At 39.6% G+C, this 17171-nt stretch overlaps 1 protein-coding gene across 5 annotated transcripts in view; it reads left to right on the top strand.

Annotated features, from left to right (window-relative positions):
• Positions 1 to 17171, top strand: part of BAZ2A (bromodomain adjacent to zinc finger domain 2A) — a 75902-nt gene that overhangs the window by 36041 nt on the left and 22690 nt on the right. For all 5 annotated transcript variants that reach the window (XM_060764063.2, XM_060764066.2, XM_060764064.2 and 2 more), the window contains 13 exons: positions 1 to 123; positions 5132 to 5353; positions 6576 to 6758; positions 6859 to 6919; positions 7025 to 7133; positions 7483 to 7584; positions 9351 to 9561; positions 11820 to 11881; positions 12153 to 12233; positions 12331 to 12579; positions 14503 to 14757; positions 15438 to 15652; positions 16838 to 16912. In XM_060764063.2, coding sequence (XP_060620046.2) covers positions 1 to 123; positions 5132 to 5353; positions 6576 to 6758; positions 6859 to 6919; positions 7025 to 7133; positions 7483 to 7584; positions 9351 to 9561; positions 11820 to 11881; positions 12153 to 12233; positions 12331 to 12579; positions 14503 to 14757; positions 15438 to 15652; positions 16838 to 16912 — 1948 coding nt within the window. The remainder of the gene's footprint in view (positions 124 to 5131; positions 5354 to 6575; positions 6759 to 6858; positions 6920 to 7024; positions 7134 to 7482; positions 7585 to 9350; positions 9562 to 11819; positions 11882 to 12152; positions 12234 to 12330; positions 12580 to 14502; positions 14758 to 15437; positions 15653 to 16837; positions 16913 to 17171) is intronic.

Raw genomic sequence — 17171 nt, 5'->3', positions numbered from 1 at the left:
TTGGTGAGCCACTCACCCAGGAAGCTTCTGTCTTAGAATCAGATGCTTGTCATCTGGAAGATGCCTCACGAATCCCACCTCCTCTAGAAGATTCCTTGGAGCCTTTTGAATCACTTGACAGAGGTAAATGGACAGGTTATATCCTTTTAGGCTGGGGGTTAACATGGTCATTGCCTTCATATCTTTGAAATGATATCCTTATAGTTTGGCCTCATGGAAAAAAAGAAGTATAGAGATCCTGTGTTTTTAATATTTGTATAATGGAGAGAGTCTGTAGGGAAAGTCTGAATGTATTTTATACCTATTGAAATTTCGCAGTTCTACCTAGGTTCCATCCCCTCCTTTTTTCACCTGATTCTCATAAATGCTTATTTATAATAGCAGTTTATATGGAGTTTGCTAGTTAAGGAACTAACTTGGGCTTGTATAAAAACAGTCAGTTGCAACTTTGCTCTGATCACAAAAATAAAAAAAAATCTATGTTTAGTCTTCCAGTGTGTTATCACAATTGTTATACATTTTGACAGCTTTTGTGTCTGGACAGCTACAAACAAAGATTTGGGCGCTATTTGCCCTTCTTGTTAGTTGCCACACACACTCAAATGTTCTAAGTCTTATCAGCTTTTATCAGCTGTTCTGTGGATTTTGAGGAGGCATGGAGGGCAATAGGAAGAAATGTGCCAAGGGGAAGGTGCTTCAAGCAAACCGTCTTCCATTTGGAAATCTATGTCCTCAGTGTGAATAACCATGTGGATCCAGAATACGTCCTTCACAGTCATTTACAGACCTACTACCAAGACTCTACCTCCTGGAAGACAATCAGATATATAGTAATTACCAAAGCCAAAATGCTGAATGGAATTAAATGGAAAGTTAGCCCTTACAATGATGTAACTGTTGTTCTATGAGTGCTTCTCTATCTAGGACAGTGGTTCACAACCTGTGGATCCCCAGATGTTTTGGCCTTCAACTCCCAGAAATCCTAACAGCTGGTAATTGATTGGGATTTCTAGGAGATGTATGCCAAAACTGGTTGAGAACCACTGATCTAGGATCAATCCTGGATACATCTTCTTGAATTTGTTCTTGAGTTATGCTTTTACATAGTGTCATAGGTAGGGTTGACTAAATACTGAGAATTGGAGTCTGTTTTGTGCTGTAAAGAAATACAAAAAAGTGAGCAAACAATATTTTGGAGACAACTGACTAAGACTGAAACAGTCAAGCATAGAAAATAACTGATTTCTACTTGCCACTTATACTTCAAATCTTTTCTTTTGTTCCACCAATGCTTGTGTTTTGAAATATGTTGCATTTTCACTAACACCTTAAAACATCCAATTTTTCCAGTAGCACCACTAGTTTTTTTTTTACAAACAATATCTGAAACTAGTGATATAAAGAACATGTCTGGCAGTTTTTTGTTTAGATTCAAATTCATTTTGAATTGATTTTATTTTACCAAAATCATTCATAAGAAAGAAATTTTACAATCTTCAGAAATGCAAAAAGAGCTTAAATCCTGCTGTTAAATAAAAATCTACTCTGCCTGTTCTAATAGCTCTTTTCTTAACTAGATTGAATATTTATTTATTTATTTATTTGCCACATTTATATACCGCCTTTCTCAGCCCGAAGGTGACTCAGGGCGGTTCACAATTGGCAACAATTCAATGCCTCTGCAGCTATAAAGTGCAAGATAAAACAGATTATAAATACAATTAAAACATTAACATATAGTATAAAATACAAACAAAACCATAAAAACATAATCTTCAACGTCTCCTTCAACGTCTCTTGAGCCAAGTGCATTGTCAGTCAACTATATTAGTCTTATGCCTACCCTTTCTGAAATGTTGACATTTCAGCTGATACAGTATTCCCTCTCAACTTCGTGGTTTGCTTTTAATGGACTCGCTGTTTCGTGGGTTTTTGAAAATATTAATAAAAATATTAAATATTAAATATTTACATCCAGTGGAGGCCAGGAAGCCCAGAAGTGTGGTGGGCTGAGGCACAGCGGGGAAGGCCTGCCTCCCTGGCTCTACACACCCCGGAAGTGCGGCAGACTGAGGTGCGGTGGGGAAGGCCTGTCTTCCTGGCCTGCTGCTGCCTGTATGGCTACGGAGGCTCTGCGGAGGCCAGGGAGGCAGGCATGCACGCTTGGGATGGACTGGGAGGTGGGTAAGGAAGCGCGGGTAAGAAAAGAATATATAATATATATAAAATAATGTATAAATATTAAAATTAATAGGGCGTCCCTACTTCATGGATTTTCACTTATCGTGGGTGGTCCTGGAATGGAACCCCCGCGATAAGTGAGGGAACACTGTATTTCTTCTTCGTGGTCTCTGTGAATGCATACCATTCATAGAGTTAACTGCATTCTCGCAGTGCAATTCGGAACCTTCTTTAGTTTTAAAGGAGACTTTCTGGCTGTAGTTCTGCTCACCGTCCTGATGGTGAGCATCACCATTGCCTTCTTTTCTTTCCGCTACATTAGTAGCAAGAAAAATAACCGTCACTTGTTAGTATTGCTACGTTTAGGCCTAGTACTTTAGTCAGATAGCTTTCAGTAATAGACTAGATGATCTTATGACTCGATTCTTTTGCTGTCAGGGTTCCCAACTTTTTAAACCGAGAGCCAGTTCATGGTCCCTCAGCCTGTTGTCAGGGCAGACTATAGTTTGGAAAAAATGAAGGTCTTATTTGTAGTGCAAAAAAACCCCCTACGAAACAACAATGCAATATATGAAATGAAGAACAATTTTAACCAACATAAATGTACCAGTCTTTCAGTGGGAAATGTCAGCTTGCTTTCGGCTGATGAGAGAGTCAAGTTAATTAGGATTGTTGCTGTGTGCCTTCAGGTTGTGTCATTCAGTGGCATATACTGCCTCAAAGTATGGTTGAGTCTCCTTCCAAAGAGGTGGCATAGCTATCTGTTGAAAGGGCTTTGATTGTAGTTGGGGGCGGGGGGATTATAGTTGCTGCCTGGGTCTCCCTTTTTCTTCCCAAGGGAGGAGCTGCAGCGAAGGGTAGCCTTTTTGGAAAACTTGGGGTGGTGACGTGGGGCAAAGCTGGGGCAGAGGAGGAAGGGAGGGAAGCCAGGCAGGAACTCAATGTCCAGGGCCCACCCTTTCCAAGCATGCAGGAGCAGCAGCAATGAGCACCTGGGGCAAGCAAGGAAATTGGGAGCCTTCCTTTGCAAAGAAATAAAAAAAGATGTGGAGGGGGGAGAGAGAGGGACAAGAGGCCACTGGGATGGGATTCCCGAACTTGAAGCCACTCAAAGAAAAGGCAATGCAAGAAGGAATGCAGAAGGCTGCCATCTCTTTTTCTCTCCTCCTGAGGAGCCTGCCTTTCTTGGACCCTGAATCCCAAGAAGGAAGGAAAGAAAGAAAGTATGAAGAGAGGAAGGAAGTCAAGGGAGGGACAGAGGAAAGAAGAGAGGGAAGGAAGAAAGGAATTTTGAACAGGGGCCGCAATTGGCCCCTTGGCTGGACTTTGAACATGTCTGATCTAGATCCCTGGTTCCTAAGACCTCGACAGCTGCCCCAGACCTAATGTACCTGGGCTCCCACCCTCACACTCTAATAACCGTGGAGCCTTCACAGACTTCATGTTGAAGGTAGCTGGTGCCTTAGGTCTTCAAGTGAAGCAGCCTGAACTCCTGGCTGATGATCCGATGTGGACGATGCCCAAACCCCCATCATAAGTCCTTGATGGTTCCTTTCCTGTCTCCTGCACATGGCTAGAGCATGTTGGTCCAGTCCAGCTTTGGTACTCCCAGCCTCATGCAAGTTTGACGACCTGTATCACATTCAGTACAATACATTCTGGCTTAAATTCCATGCTAAACCCAACTCAACTATTGTGAGGCATGCCCAGTCCAGAACATTATGCAGGCTTGAGTCATCACCTCCTAATAACGAGGGAAAAGTCATGGACGATGTGGCTAAGAAGATCTACTCAGCCTTCCTACTTCTTAAATTTACAAACTATGCATCCAACATGTTGGCTTGCCAGTAATATATTTGAAAGAAGCTTGCTCCCATCCTAGATGCCTACTCCAGAGAGGACAAAACGACTCCAACTGTCCTTCAGTATGAATCTGAGGCCCTCATTTCTTACCTCCTTCAGCAGGTTAAACATGTTAAAGCCCTCTCTGCTAAGATCATGGCCCATTCAATTGCTGTATTCCAGAGAGCGTGGCTTCAAACATTGGGACTTTCATTGGCTACTTGAGGGAAGACCAAAGACTTGCCCTTCAATGAACTTGGCCTGTTCCATACAGACATGGATTCTAAGTTGGACCACACTCATAAGATGTCCATCACTGTGAAGAAGATGGGCTTTCCTCAGCCTCATCATTCATACCATCCTGCTTGGCACAGACACTACTCCCCTCAAGAGTCTTCCTCTGCTTAATGAAATCAAGGACCACAGACATGATTCCAAGGCCAGTCTTAATGCCAACAGCAGCCAAAGCAGCACCAACATATTCACTCCAAGTCTGCCGACTCCACCAGCCATCAGGCTTAGCACCTTGCCCACTTTGCCAGACCCTCTCTCTGTCAACCACCATCTCTCCAGATTGGGCTTCCATCACCACTGCCCTTTTTTCTTGGGCAACTGTTTTATATCTATTACTTTGCATGCTTTGCATGTTTAAAATGTTCTAAGAGGAATAATGTTTTGTTTCTATAATTCTTTCATGACTAAGTTCACCAATTGTAATCCTGCTTTTCCATATTTCTTAATATTCCTTCAGGAATTGGAAAGACCTTATTGTTGTGTTGAATTTTGTATTGACAAAACCACAAAAGGTTTCTTTCTTCATGTGAGTCAAACTGACATAAGCCTGGAAGTCCCTGATTCGGTTCCTATCTCTGTCATGAACTCTGCAGGTTGCATTAAACTATGCCTGCCTTCTGTCAGCTTCATTCTCTTATTTATGATATGTGGTTAGCACTAGCTTAGTTTGTAGGAGTATAACGAGGAAGACTATACATATTAAAAGCAGCCTAAAATTGTAGATAATGATGTGATCCTATTTAAGATTCTAGAGAAATGTGACCAATGTGTTAGATGATGTATAATGCCTTCACCTCCAATTCATGACTTACAGATCCAGGGACAGGGGATCTCTATGAGATGGATACTTCTGAGCTGGTGAGCGACAAATCCCCCCTGGAGGATGCTCCTGATATTTCTGCCCTAGATTGTCCTGGCAGCCCTTCTCTCAACCACTCTGGCTCCTTCAGCCTTCTGACAGATGACACGCAGCCTGACACCTCACTTTTTGGAAGTTCCAATTTGCCACCTGTTCTTGGAGAATCTGTTCTGCAAGGTGAGAAAAAGACCAATTGTCCCAAGAGGTATTTCTTTATAAGGCCTCCTGCTCCATTGTTATAACCGAAGTCCAGTGAAAATGCCAGATCCCTTAAGGCATTAATTCAACTTTAGTTATACAAACTTTACAGAAAATTTTCATAATATTATGTGGAATCTTGAAATACATTTCATGAGAGGTTTGATTTCCAAGTTGTGGCGAAAGAGACAGGTAGACTTTCTACTAGACTTGGTTTCAGTAATAAATGACCATTTTATTGTGCAAATATCAGGAAGAAGGGATTATGTAGGTGAAAGTATAAGGGATTGCATCCTTTATGATTTTTTAAAACATGGATTGGGATCATTTTGTTTATGGCTTGTGAGAAGAATCATAGCCTAATTTTAGAGTACTGGGCAAATACAGTGATTATTATTGATAGATAGTTGCTTAGCTGAATTTTCAGTAACCACTGCATAAAAAGTGTGAGCTCTATATTTTGAGTTCAATGTAAAATTGACCTCTGCAGTATAAAATAGAAGACATATGCCAGGCTTTGAGCAGCTATAGAAAGCCATCTCATCATTACAATCATGGGGCAGTCTGCATTTCTATAGAGGAGGGAGAAAGAAAGCTCCAAATGATGAGAACAAGCTTACGCACATTGTGCCCTCAGTCTAACAGTATTCATTTTATGGAGGTCTGTTCAACTGCTAGGACTTCATTAGGGATAAACTATGAAATAGCAGAGGCTAATGAGGCTAACCTACTAAACATAAATATTTGAAATATGCTGTTCTTTTTTAACATTGCACATTTATAGGTGGTTTCTTCAAATATGAGCAATTCAGTTGTTGTGCAGGCCAGGAAGAAATTTGTCCTAGTTTTATGTATCATTTGTCCAAATCTTTTTTTTTAATGGTTTATGTACTTCGAAGCACCTTGAGATTTTGAGAGAGTAAACTCTTTTATTCCTTTTCCCAAAAAGTATGATGAATCAATTCTGGATTATTATTTCTTCCTCAATCACAGCCCTTAGAGCAGAACAAGTTCCACTTAGGGCAAAGTAAAGATGTGTTTTATTTGAGTGTTCTGCATTGCAGAATGGAGAAATAAAGAAGCATGACAAACTTCTAAATCTTCTGGTCTGCCTTCTAGACTTATCTGTAAGGTGTGTCCCGTCCCCCCACCCAGCTCAAGTTCCTTCTTTCCTTTTCCTTCTTTCCTTCCCTTGTTACAGACAGCAGCCTTGAGCTGGCAAGTGTGAGTGAAGTGGGGCGAGAGGGTGCAGAGTTTCTAGATTCACAAGCATCACTTGAATCCGCACCTGTAAACGCTCCCGTGGGGAAAAAATCCAAGAACACCTGCCCAAAGGACCCTACAACAAAGACAAGCAAAAACAAGAAAGATGCATCAGCTAAGAGTAAGTAGGCTCTTTCACTTACATGTCTTAGTTGTCTGGACTGAATGAAAAGATTAATTATGGTTTAGAAGCTTTGCCAATGGTTGTTTGTTCTCATTAGATGATGTTGCTAGAAGGCGGATAGCCACAGTGGATGAAGTGTTCTATCCTTTAAAGCATGGGTAAGTAATCCTGTTTGATTGCTGCATTATAACAGGGCTGATACCACCACAATCTAGAGTGGGAAATGCCGGTATCTAGTCTTTATCATTCACCTTCATACTCAGGTGGCGAAGGGAGGTACGCATCAAAAAGGGAAACAACCGCTGGCAGGGAGAGACCTGGTACTATTCTCCGTGTGGGAAAAGGATGAAGCAGTTTCCAGAGGTTATAAAGGTAAAATCTGCTTTCCAGATAGTGATCAAGGGTGAAGAATTGTTGCATGTTGTCTCTGTGGAGCATTGGCCTAGCAGTCCTCCTCAGAAATGCTTTGCTGACTCTATAGTCTTTCTCTACAGACTGTAAATGCCTAGGATTAATAAATCAGGTATGCCCTTTTACATTAGACATTGACCATTGCCTGATAAATTAGACACAGTCAATCATTATTTGCATTTCTTGCCTATATGCCTCCTCAAACAATTGATAAAAACTTTCATCAATTCATAGAGAAAATGCCTCCCTTAGTAAGAGGCTGGATTATACATAGCTTGACTCCTATTTTCATGACTTGTTCCCCTGCTAGTTCCTGAACAGAAATGCTGTGCAGAATGTCTGCCGTGAACACTTCAGCTTCAGTCCCCGAATGCCAGTGGGAGATTTTTTTGAAGAACAGGATACACCTGAGGTAAGTTTTGTTGCAAAACCTGAACTCATTTACTTCTGGGTTTTCTGAAGGTGTCCTTCTGTTGGAATTAAAAACTGTACAGAGATGGCAAAGTGCCTGTGATGTTTTAGACTTACTGAGGTTTTTTTTTTTTTGTAAAAATACTGTGTTTTGGACCTAGTTTTGTTCTCCCAAGATATTAGTAATTTGTATTTATTTATTTACTGTATTTCTACGCTGCTCTATCTCATCTTGAATGGGACTCAGTAGTAACTTATATCCGTTACTATTTACTGATGCAGTGTGATACATTATGAAGTATGCATTTGTTCAGTGTGTTCTCGAAGGCTTTCATGGCCGGAATGACTGGGTTGGTTGTGAGTTTTCCAGAGCTTACAACCTGTGCGGATGCCAGCCATAGATGTGGGTGAAACATCAGGAGGGAATGCTTCTGAAACATGGTCATACAGCCCGGAAAACTCACAGCACCCTATGCATTTGTTGCATCCCATCAAGTTCATACCTCCCCTAATTCTTATTTTTAACATCACTTCAGAATCTTTTGTCAGGCAATAACAATTTCATAAGGAGATCATTATTATGAGTGTGGAATAAATATATAAGAATATATTATATTCAAACATGTCTTTATGAAGCTTTAGAAGAGAAATTTCTCTGTAATTTGTCACACATAGACAAATTACAGAATGGTTTAAGATGGATAAAATTTGTTTGGATTCGTGGGGGGAAATTCAGATTTTGACACTATCATGTATTATACTTTGTGAAGACTACCTGATTTTTAGATTGCATAAACTGCTGTTAAAATATGAAATAGAGGAGGAACAGGTGAAGGATTGCATGGCACAAAATATTCATCAAATTCAGGTAGAACAATGGGAAAAGGTTTGGACAAAAAGTTCAAAATTTATAATGAGTATTGATCTGAAAGGGAAAAAAATGATTTATAGACGGTATCTGATGCTAGAGAGGCTTTCTAAGATAAACAGAGACAGGTCTATGCCCAAATCTAATCTATGCCCAAAGATTAGGGCATAGACCTGTCTATAGAGGAAGCCAAAGCAAAAAAAATGAACTTATAAAGATGTATAAAATAGCCAAAATGGACAAGCTCATCATGTTGATCAAGGAGAAATCCTTGACTAAATTTAAGAAAGACCAACTTATTTGCTACTTTTCTTCACTGAAGATGGGGACAGACTGGTTTTTTTTTAATTAGAAGAGTGATGCTAATAGTCAAAGGACAACATTAATGCTATATTATGAATGTAAAAAAAAAGTGAAGAAGTGAAAACTATCAGGAAAAAAGTAGGCACTGCTGTTCTATTTCTTTAGTGATAAAGGTGCAATAGTCATAGTGGGGATTATTGTTATGGACTACATTGTATTAGTTTTACTTAGTTTTTATATTAAGAAAAAATATTTATATAGTTTTGTTTTTGTGGTTGAGGGATGGTTCTCCGACGCTGTGTATTTTGTCTAGTGCTTTATATATGGTTCTTTATAGGTTTGCTTGTCTGTTTTTTGTTAAACAAAAATTACATTTTTAAAAATAGGATCAGACTCTCTCTCTCTCTCTCTCTCTCTGTGTGTGTATATGTGTGTGTGCGTGTGTGTGTGTGTATATGTATATAAAACTATATATAGGGTTTGAGGAATAGGGAAAGTGTCACCAGGACAGATTGTTTCACTTAAAAAAACTACAAAGAGTTGGTTAGTAGAGATGGGGAACTATCAATTTCTTGAATTCTCTCTTCTTTTTATAGGGTCTGCAGTGGGTCCAGCTTGCATCTGAAGAAATTCCCTCACGTATCCAGGCAATCACAGGCAGGCGTGGTCGACCCCCAAATACTGAGAAAGCGAAGACTAAAGAAATGCCCAAGGTGAAACGTGGCCGGGGTCGACCCCCAAAAGTGAAAGTGTCCAGCCTTTTGAGCAAGATGGATGCCCGGGTTCTAAAGAAATTGGAAGCACAAGGTACGACCCATTAAGGACATTCAGCACACAAGTAGCTTCCACAAGAAAGAGCTTTAGTTTGTGGCAGGAATTATTTGTCAGTATCTGGAGGAAAGGCTGTTGATTTTGTGCACCAAGAAAATTCAATTTTTGCTCTCAAAAATAAATCAACAAGGTGCATGCGATTCTGCTTATTTTGCATAAATCTCCATCTGCATGCTTTTTCTGGCAACTAATGTTTGAGTTTTTGCAAAATTTGGAATTTCTTGTCAAGGAGCGGAGTGGCAGCAGGAAGAGAGGAACGGATAAGCAAGGGGCAGTAAGAGTTTATAGGTAAGAGAACATGACTGGAGACCTTGAGGGGAAGGGGAAGCAGATATTCAGAGCATCAGAGCTTGGCCTCTGAGAACTGGAAGCACTTGCAGGCATTTTCTTCCAACCTTTCATTTGTGTCTCCACAGCTATGAGGGATTAAAATGTTTTTAATTTTTTCAAAGCTAAAAGATTCAGGAACAGAAATATAAATGGACTTCTGTCTTGTTTGTATGCATGCAATCTTGAGAAGCGGGCAGCCTTGTTTTTCAGGTGTTGTGGATGCTCAGGTAGGTTTAGTTTTTAATATAGAAAACTTGCAGCCCAGCTGAGATGCATCAAGAACATAATGGGACATATTGGGTGGCTTCAGGTTCTGCTATATTACATATTAGGCAGCCACATTCCCTTATAATCTTGAAAATGTGAGTGTTGTTTTTGTGAATGGGTGGGAGAAGCTTTATATCTGTGCCCTGTGGGCGGAGGGGAGGGAGAGTGTCAGTACTACTTTAATTATGAGTTGGTTAATTTGTGACTTATGACGTATGTAGAAGTCATTGTACTTACAAAATGGCAAAAGTGCTAGTAGCAGAAAGTTTCCATCACATGTTCATGCAGTATATGTTGCTTGTGCACTGCCTTTAATTTGGGACTATAAGAGAGCAGCTGTGTTATTGTTAAACTGAATAAAGGGACCATACATTTGATATGAGGCTGAATAGAATCTAAGCCTACAAGGTTTCTTATCAGTCAGACCTTTGAACTATTGGAGATAACAGCTTTTGGTGTTAATTTCGCATTGTTGTATGTCTCCAAGTTGTCTTTGACTTATGATGATCCTAAGGTTTTCTTGTCAAGATTTGTTCAGAGGTAGTTTGCCTTTGCTTTCCTTTTAGGCGGAGAGAGTGTGATTTTATTAAGGTCATGCAGAGGATTTCCATGACTTAATGAATTCAAAGCCTGGTTTTCAGAATTGAATTTCAACACTCAATTGCACTAGAGCATGTAGGCTTATATCAGGCTAGTTTTAGAAAGTGATAGTACTCCTGGGAGGTATTGGGGACTAACAACTAAGCAAACAATAAAGGATTTTTTTTTTGGATGCTTGTTTTTTGGACTAGAATAGACAAAACCACAAATGTTGAGGAAGGGATATAACACAGTGCATCTACACTGTAGAATTAATACAATTTGACACACTTTAACTCCTATGGTTCAATGTCATGGAAGTTTGGGAGTTGTAATTTGGTGTGATATCAATGCTCTTTGGTAGAGAAGGCTAATAAGGCTTTGTGAACCTACAACTCCTATGATTTCATAACATTGCCTCATGGCAGGTAAATTGGTGTCAAGCCACATTAATTCTACAATGAAGATGCATCTCTAGATACAGGTACATCACATTTAACAAAGTTGGCGTGTTCTTTGGCATTACTTTTTTTTAACAGAAAACGTGTTACTGACAGCGGAAAAGATGTAAAGAATAGGAATAGGTTCCTACATCACAAAAAAGAGTAGTTTAACATTTTTAATCATGCTTTCTAGCCAACTCTTAACAAAGTGCACATGTGAAATCTGTAAGGTCAACTAAAGCTTGCATACGGAAAAACTTTTTGAACTTTCTAGAGATCATTTGAAGATTTATTTCAAAATACATCCAAGAATGACTTTTTCTTGCAGCAACTTCCACTTTTCCAGTGACTTCTGTTTTGGTGATCGAATTTCTAGATCTAGACCTTTTAAAACCATGATGGGGCAGACTTGGGGGGGGGTATACCTTTGGGAGAAGGTATTGTCCCTTCTCAAATCTGTCAACAACAATGCCATAAAATGTCTAACATAAAATGGAGAAAACTTAGTTAATGAAGCTCATTTTTACAAAGTTATTGTATGACTCCTTTTTATCTTCCTGCAAAGTATGCACACATTTTTATTTCATTCTACTTTTATTTTGTTTGTATTTGTAGAGGTACTCAGTGATGAAGACAAGCTGAAGATGAACAAGATCAAGAAGAAAATGAGGCAAAAGGTACCTGCAGTAGAACAAAGCACTGTACTCAGAGATGGAAAGGGGAGAAATGATTTGGGAAGAAAATGAGCTTGGATAAAGCAGGGAACGTGGGTTGTGAGAATTTCCTGCTTGGGTTACTGCTAAAATGGCATATTTTCCCAAGACAAGGCACACATGTCAAGTTCTGCAGCAAGGAGGCCCATGTCTGTAATATATTTTTCTGTCTTCTCTTTTGAAAGATTCTTTCATCTGGTCTTGATAACATTGTAATGTTTTGTTTTTGTGCTAGGCTCAAAATAAGCAAAAGCAGGAAGCTAAGGCACCAAAGCTCAAGGAAGTCAAGTCTAAAGAAGTAAAAAAGAAGCCTAAGGTAGATCATTATCCCCAGTATTTTTCTGAAAAAGGTGGAAAGTGTCCAGATCCTGAATGAACTCAGTGAAAACTTGACAAGTGTCTCCTTTTTTTAGCCCCAGGTAAAGAAAGAGAAAGAGAAGAGCAAGCCAGAAAAGAATAAACCAGAGAAGATGAAAGAGAAAGTAAAGCCAAAAGAAAAAATGAAGCCCATGGAAAAAAAGGTGGTCACTGCTGTAAAAATTCCCCGAAAAGCAGATAAGAACCTCATTGCCCAGCGGCGGCAGGAGGAACGGCAGAGGCAGCAAATGATCCTGGAAGAGATGAAAAAGCCCATTGAGGACATGTGTCTGGGGGACCAGCAGGTATGCTTGGAGCAGTGACCTTTGTAAGAAGCAGATGCATATTTCATTCTGTTGTTGTGAAGGAACTGTTATGCTTGGGAAGCAAAGCAGTCAGCTGAAAGCTTCATTCAGCCTCTTTAGCCTAGAGGTTCAGGGTATATGTCCATGCTCTTATGGATACAAAATGTATGCAGATAATGTGTCTTTATTTCATAACACTGATCAAATTTATTCTGCTGTAAGTTTCCAGTTTTTTGAGAAGAAACGAATTTTTGATAGCAAAACTGCAGAGAAAGAAAAGTGATAGAGAATGGATGGCTAGCCCTTACAGATAGACGAGGGGAATGAGTCATGAAACAGAGCCACACAAAGAATTGTAGCTCTACCAACTGATTAATGTGAATCCAAACCATCTCCTGGTTTTTAAAACTTATTCTGGGACTAACCATTCTGTATAACTATAGCCAGAGCTGTGCAATAAATACATAAATGAATCAATTAAAAAAAAACCCTTAGATTGCTCCTTAGGATCTGCAGGACATGACATGATGAGTTTCTCCAGATCATGCCAACAGAAACCAATAATCCAGGATGAGAAATGTCAGAGCCATGGTGGCTTTTCAGGAACAGAATTGAGGGAGAAATGTAAACATGCAGTGCTGTGGATTTAGCATAGTACAACCTCCCCTAGCCCTGCAAGTGTTTCGGACTATAACTTCCCTTATCCATTAGCTAAACTGTTTTGCACAGATGAGAGGTATAGTCCAAGAAATTTGAGAGGTAAGTTAGGGGGAGTTAAATTATTTTAAATTTTAGAGTCTGAACAAAAGTTCTGCTTTCTTTTCTTTTTAACTGAGATGCTCATATTAGATCATCTCAGTGTCATGTTGGTTTGTTTATGATAGTTAGAGCCTCCTGTTTAGCTCCAAAACCTCCCTAAGTGGCTTACAGATAGTTGACAGTCCTTGTCCTTAGGTTTACAATAGAAACACAAAAGAAAACAAAAACATAGCAAGTGGGATAGGGTGGAATTTAATTAAACAATCCATTGCTGCTCTTATTTATCAGAGCACAGAATCAGGATAGTAAGATACTATTTTAGAACATCTTTGTTCATATCTAAACTGGACAGCAAAATTGAGTAGCTCATGTCAGCCTGAGATCCAGCATGGTACAGTTGTTTGGCAATTGGACAATGACTTGAGACCAGGACTCAAATTCCCACTCTGCCATGGAAACCCATTGGGTGTCCTTGGGCAAGTCACACACTCTCAGTGACAGAAGAAGGCAGGTGGCAAACCCTCTCTAAGCAAATATTTCTGAGAAACCTCTGTGATAGTTTGTCTCGGGGTTTCAATAAGTTGTAAACAACGTGAAAATAGACAACATGTCAGCCCAGCCTTTTCATTTTTTTTTTAAAAAACCTTCTCACAGTGATATTTTTTCTTCATCAAATTCAATGTGTGGAACATGAGATTTCTATAGGATTCATGTTACCCTTGTCAAGCAACCTGATGTAGACAATGTTTTTATTAAAAGTGTGGCCTTAGTGCTTTCCCAGGTATTCCCAATTAGACCTTTGGCAGTTTCGTATTTGTTCTCTCCACTTTGCTCAGTAATGGACATATGATCCAATGTTCTGACACATTAGTTTGACTGAATTTGCTCATTAAAATACCAAAATTGTCTCAGTTACGTTCTGTTTGTTTCTGAGATACTGAAGTGGTCTTTTAAATTCTCATGCCCACCTGTTTGTCTGGCTGATTAGACCTGGTATATCCAATGGAACTGAATGTATTCTGTATAAGCTTGTCTGGCATTGAGTCTTTGGGTACTAAATCATAATCTAGTTTCTTGTCCTTATTCAGTCCCTGCCCAAATCATGTTAAAGTACAAGTAGGACTAGTATAGTCGCTGCATATAATGTATCTCTTCCCTCTCTAGCTTCTGCCAGAGTTTTCTCGCATTCCTGGATTGGTTTTACCCAGCCATGCCTTCTCAGACTGCTTAGCTATTGTGGAGTTTCTACACAGTTATGGCAAGGTGCTAGGTTTTGATGTTGACAAAGAAATTCCCAGCCTGAATACTCTGCAAGAGGGTTTCTTCAATGTAGGCGACAGCTTGGGTGAAGTGTTGGACCTCCTGGTAAAGCTAGTGAAGGCTGCACTGCGTGATCCTGGCCTCCCTCCCTATTGCCAGGTAAAGCATGGATGTCTGTGTTCTATGTAATGTTGATGTGCAGAAGGAAAATAGGAGGAAAAATACAGGCTGGAAAAGGGATGTTAATGGCATCCCTTTAATGGTGTGTGAGCCTGCACAATACAATCATCTGTACTTTGCATTGCATCATTTGTATTATTTTTTCTAGGTTTATTATAAGAAAGATCAGTAGAACAAAAAAGGTATAGAAGTCTTTCAAAAACACTGGCTTATTAGGTATTAGTGATGATAAACAGTATCAGTGGGTCAAAGAATGAGATTAAGTAGGCTAATATGGTTCAGAACATATCATTTGGGGTCTTAAAAGGGACGAGGAAAACATCAGAGTTAAAATTGTGTGCCAAGAAAATATTAATTATGCAAAGTATAAAACCTGCAGATTGACCATGTTTGTGTGTGTAATATTACTCTGGTTGCTGTAAGACTATACTGTGGACTTGTGTAACACATAGAGCCCTGCTCATGCCTACCTAGACATCTTTGTCTGCTCTGGGGTTGGCTTTGAGATTTCATCAGACACTGCATACACATTTTCTTCTGTGGTTCTCTCAGTCAGTAACAGTTTGTTTTGTGAGGTTTTGTTGTTTTAAATGAAAGGCAGACTTTTGAGTGACTGTGTTTCTAACTACTGCTGGTGATTTTCCCTTTTATCCTGCTAGTCACTGAAGATTCTTGGGGAGAAACTCTCTGAAATAAGTCTGAACCGTGACACTGTGTCTGAGATCCTTCGCTGCTTCCTCATAGCCTATGGGGCAGATGATAACCTGTGTGAGAGCTTGCGTACTAAACCCTTCCAGTCACTGCCCCCAGACCGGAAGGCTGCTGTCCTGGCCTTCTTAGTCAATGAACTCAACAGCAGTGCTCTTATCATCAAGTAAGTCCTGAATTGTGTCTCTGTGCTATTTGTATAGTGTTCTGAGCTCTAATCCGAATACAGTGCAGGTCTCAAGGGGCTGTCGCTTTACTGAATGGGTTGGGGAAAGCAGGAGGTGGAACCACCACAGCCTGGGATGGAAAAAGGTCTGCGCACAGACCTCATAAAGGCTCTCCTTGCCAAGAAAACTAAATGGACCAGTACAACCAGAGTTTGTAATTCCTAACTCCCCACTATTCCCCATTATCCCCACACCCACAAAAGAAAATATATCTTTGAAATATTTTGAAGTTATATATTTCCAGTCCTAGAGGAGAAGATTGCTTCATGGAGTCTACTAACTCCCAAACATTTCTCCTCAGCTTGAAAATTGGATCTTCTAGTCACTACTGGATCTAGAAATTAGTCAATTTATAGCCAGTTTTGGGATACTATGGCCTATCAAGTTGGCGAAAGGTTGAAATTTAGCCCCTGCTTCATCACAGGTGTTCATTCTATATTAACCCATGTTTAGTGGCTTCATTTGAGCAAAAGCTAATCATGTGTTAGATCACCATCATACAACAGCAGCCTAGGTAGAGAGCCTGCTGGGACAACTTATATTACACATTTATCTGAAGCAGCTAGAGAATAAATCCCTAACATATATTCATTAATCTTGAAAATCAAACAAAAGTTTGGTGCAGCATGTTATCTTGGTAACATCACAAATATGTACATCTCAGAATTTGTGCAGAGAAGACTCCAAATGGTGATTTTTTTTCATTTTTCTCAGGAACACTCCCCCCATCCTGAAAAAAAAACCAGATTTATCATTGTATTGGCAATCCAAAAGTCTTGTCCCTACATGAGCTGTTTTCCTGTATCTTGAAAGAATTGAGTGGCTAATTTGCTCTGCTGCTGCCCAGTTATGTTGCACACTGGATTTTGCATATTTCTTTGTGGAATAACACCACACAGCACACATTGCTATCAAGGGAATCTCTAAATCAGATTGTGAAACTTGTTGCTTCCAATTGTTTGGGCATCCAACTCCCAGAAACCCTAGCTAGCCTGTCCAATGGTCAGGAATTCTGGGAGCTGAAATCCAAAAACAGCTGGGTTTGACACCACTGTTCTAGATGCTTTCTCATATACATGTGTCACCATCCAAAACACAATTCTTTTTAACTTCTTTTACTGCAGTGAAATTGACAAGACTTTAGAGAACATGTCCAACCACAGGAGAAACAAATGGATCATTGAGGGGAAACTGCGCAGGTATGTGTCACTAGAATTTATCTTAGTGAATTGAAAAGTACCAGGCCCATGCTATCACCGGATATAATATAATTATTTTTAGTATGTTTTAACAGGATTTGGGTATTTTATGATGCTTTTAGTTGTTATTTTGTTTGTTAAGTTAAAATAGGTTGTGTTATATTGTTGAATGTGTTTGTTTTGATGTCATTGTCTGTATGTTTTTCTTTCTGGCAATTGAATGTTTGCCTTTTATGTTGGAACCCTTCCTGAGTCCTTT

Source organism: Anolis sagrei, chromosome 2 (assembly GCF_037176765.1).
Source record: "Anolis sagrei isolate rAnoSag1 chromosome 2, rAnoSag1.mat, whole genome shotgun sequence".
Classification (NCBI taxonomy): Eukaryota; Metazoa; Chordata; class Lepidosauria; order Squamata; family Dactyloidae; genus Anolis; species Anolis sagrei.
The sequence above is the reverse complement of the archived record's forward strand: the minus strand, read 5'-3'. Positions and strand labels throughout refer to the sequence as shown.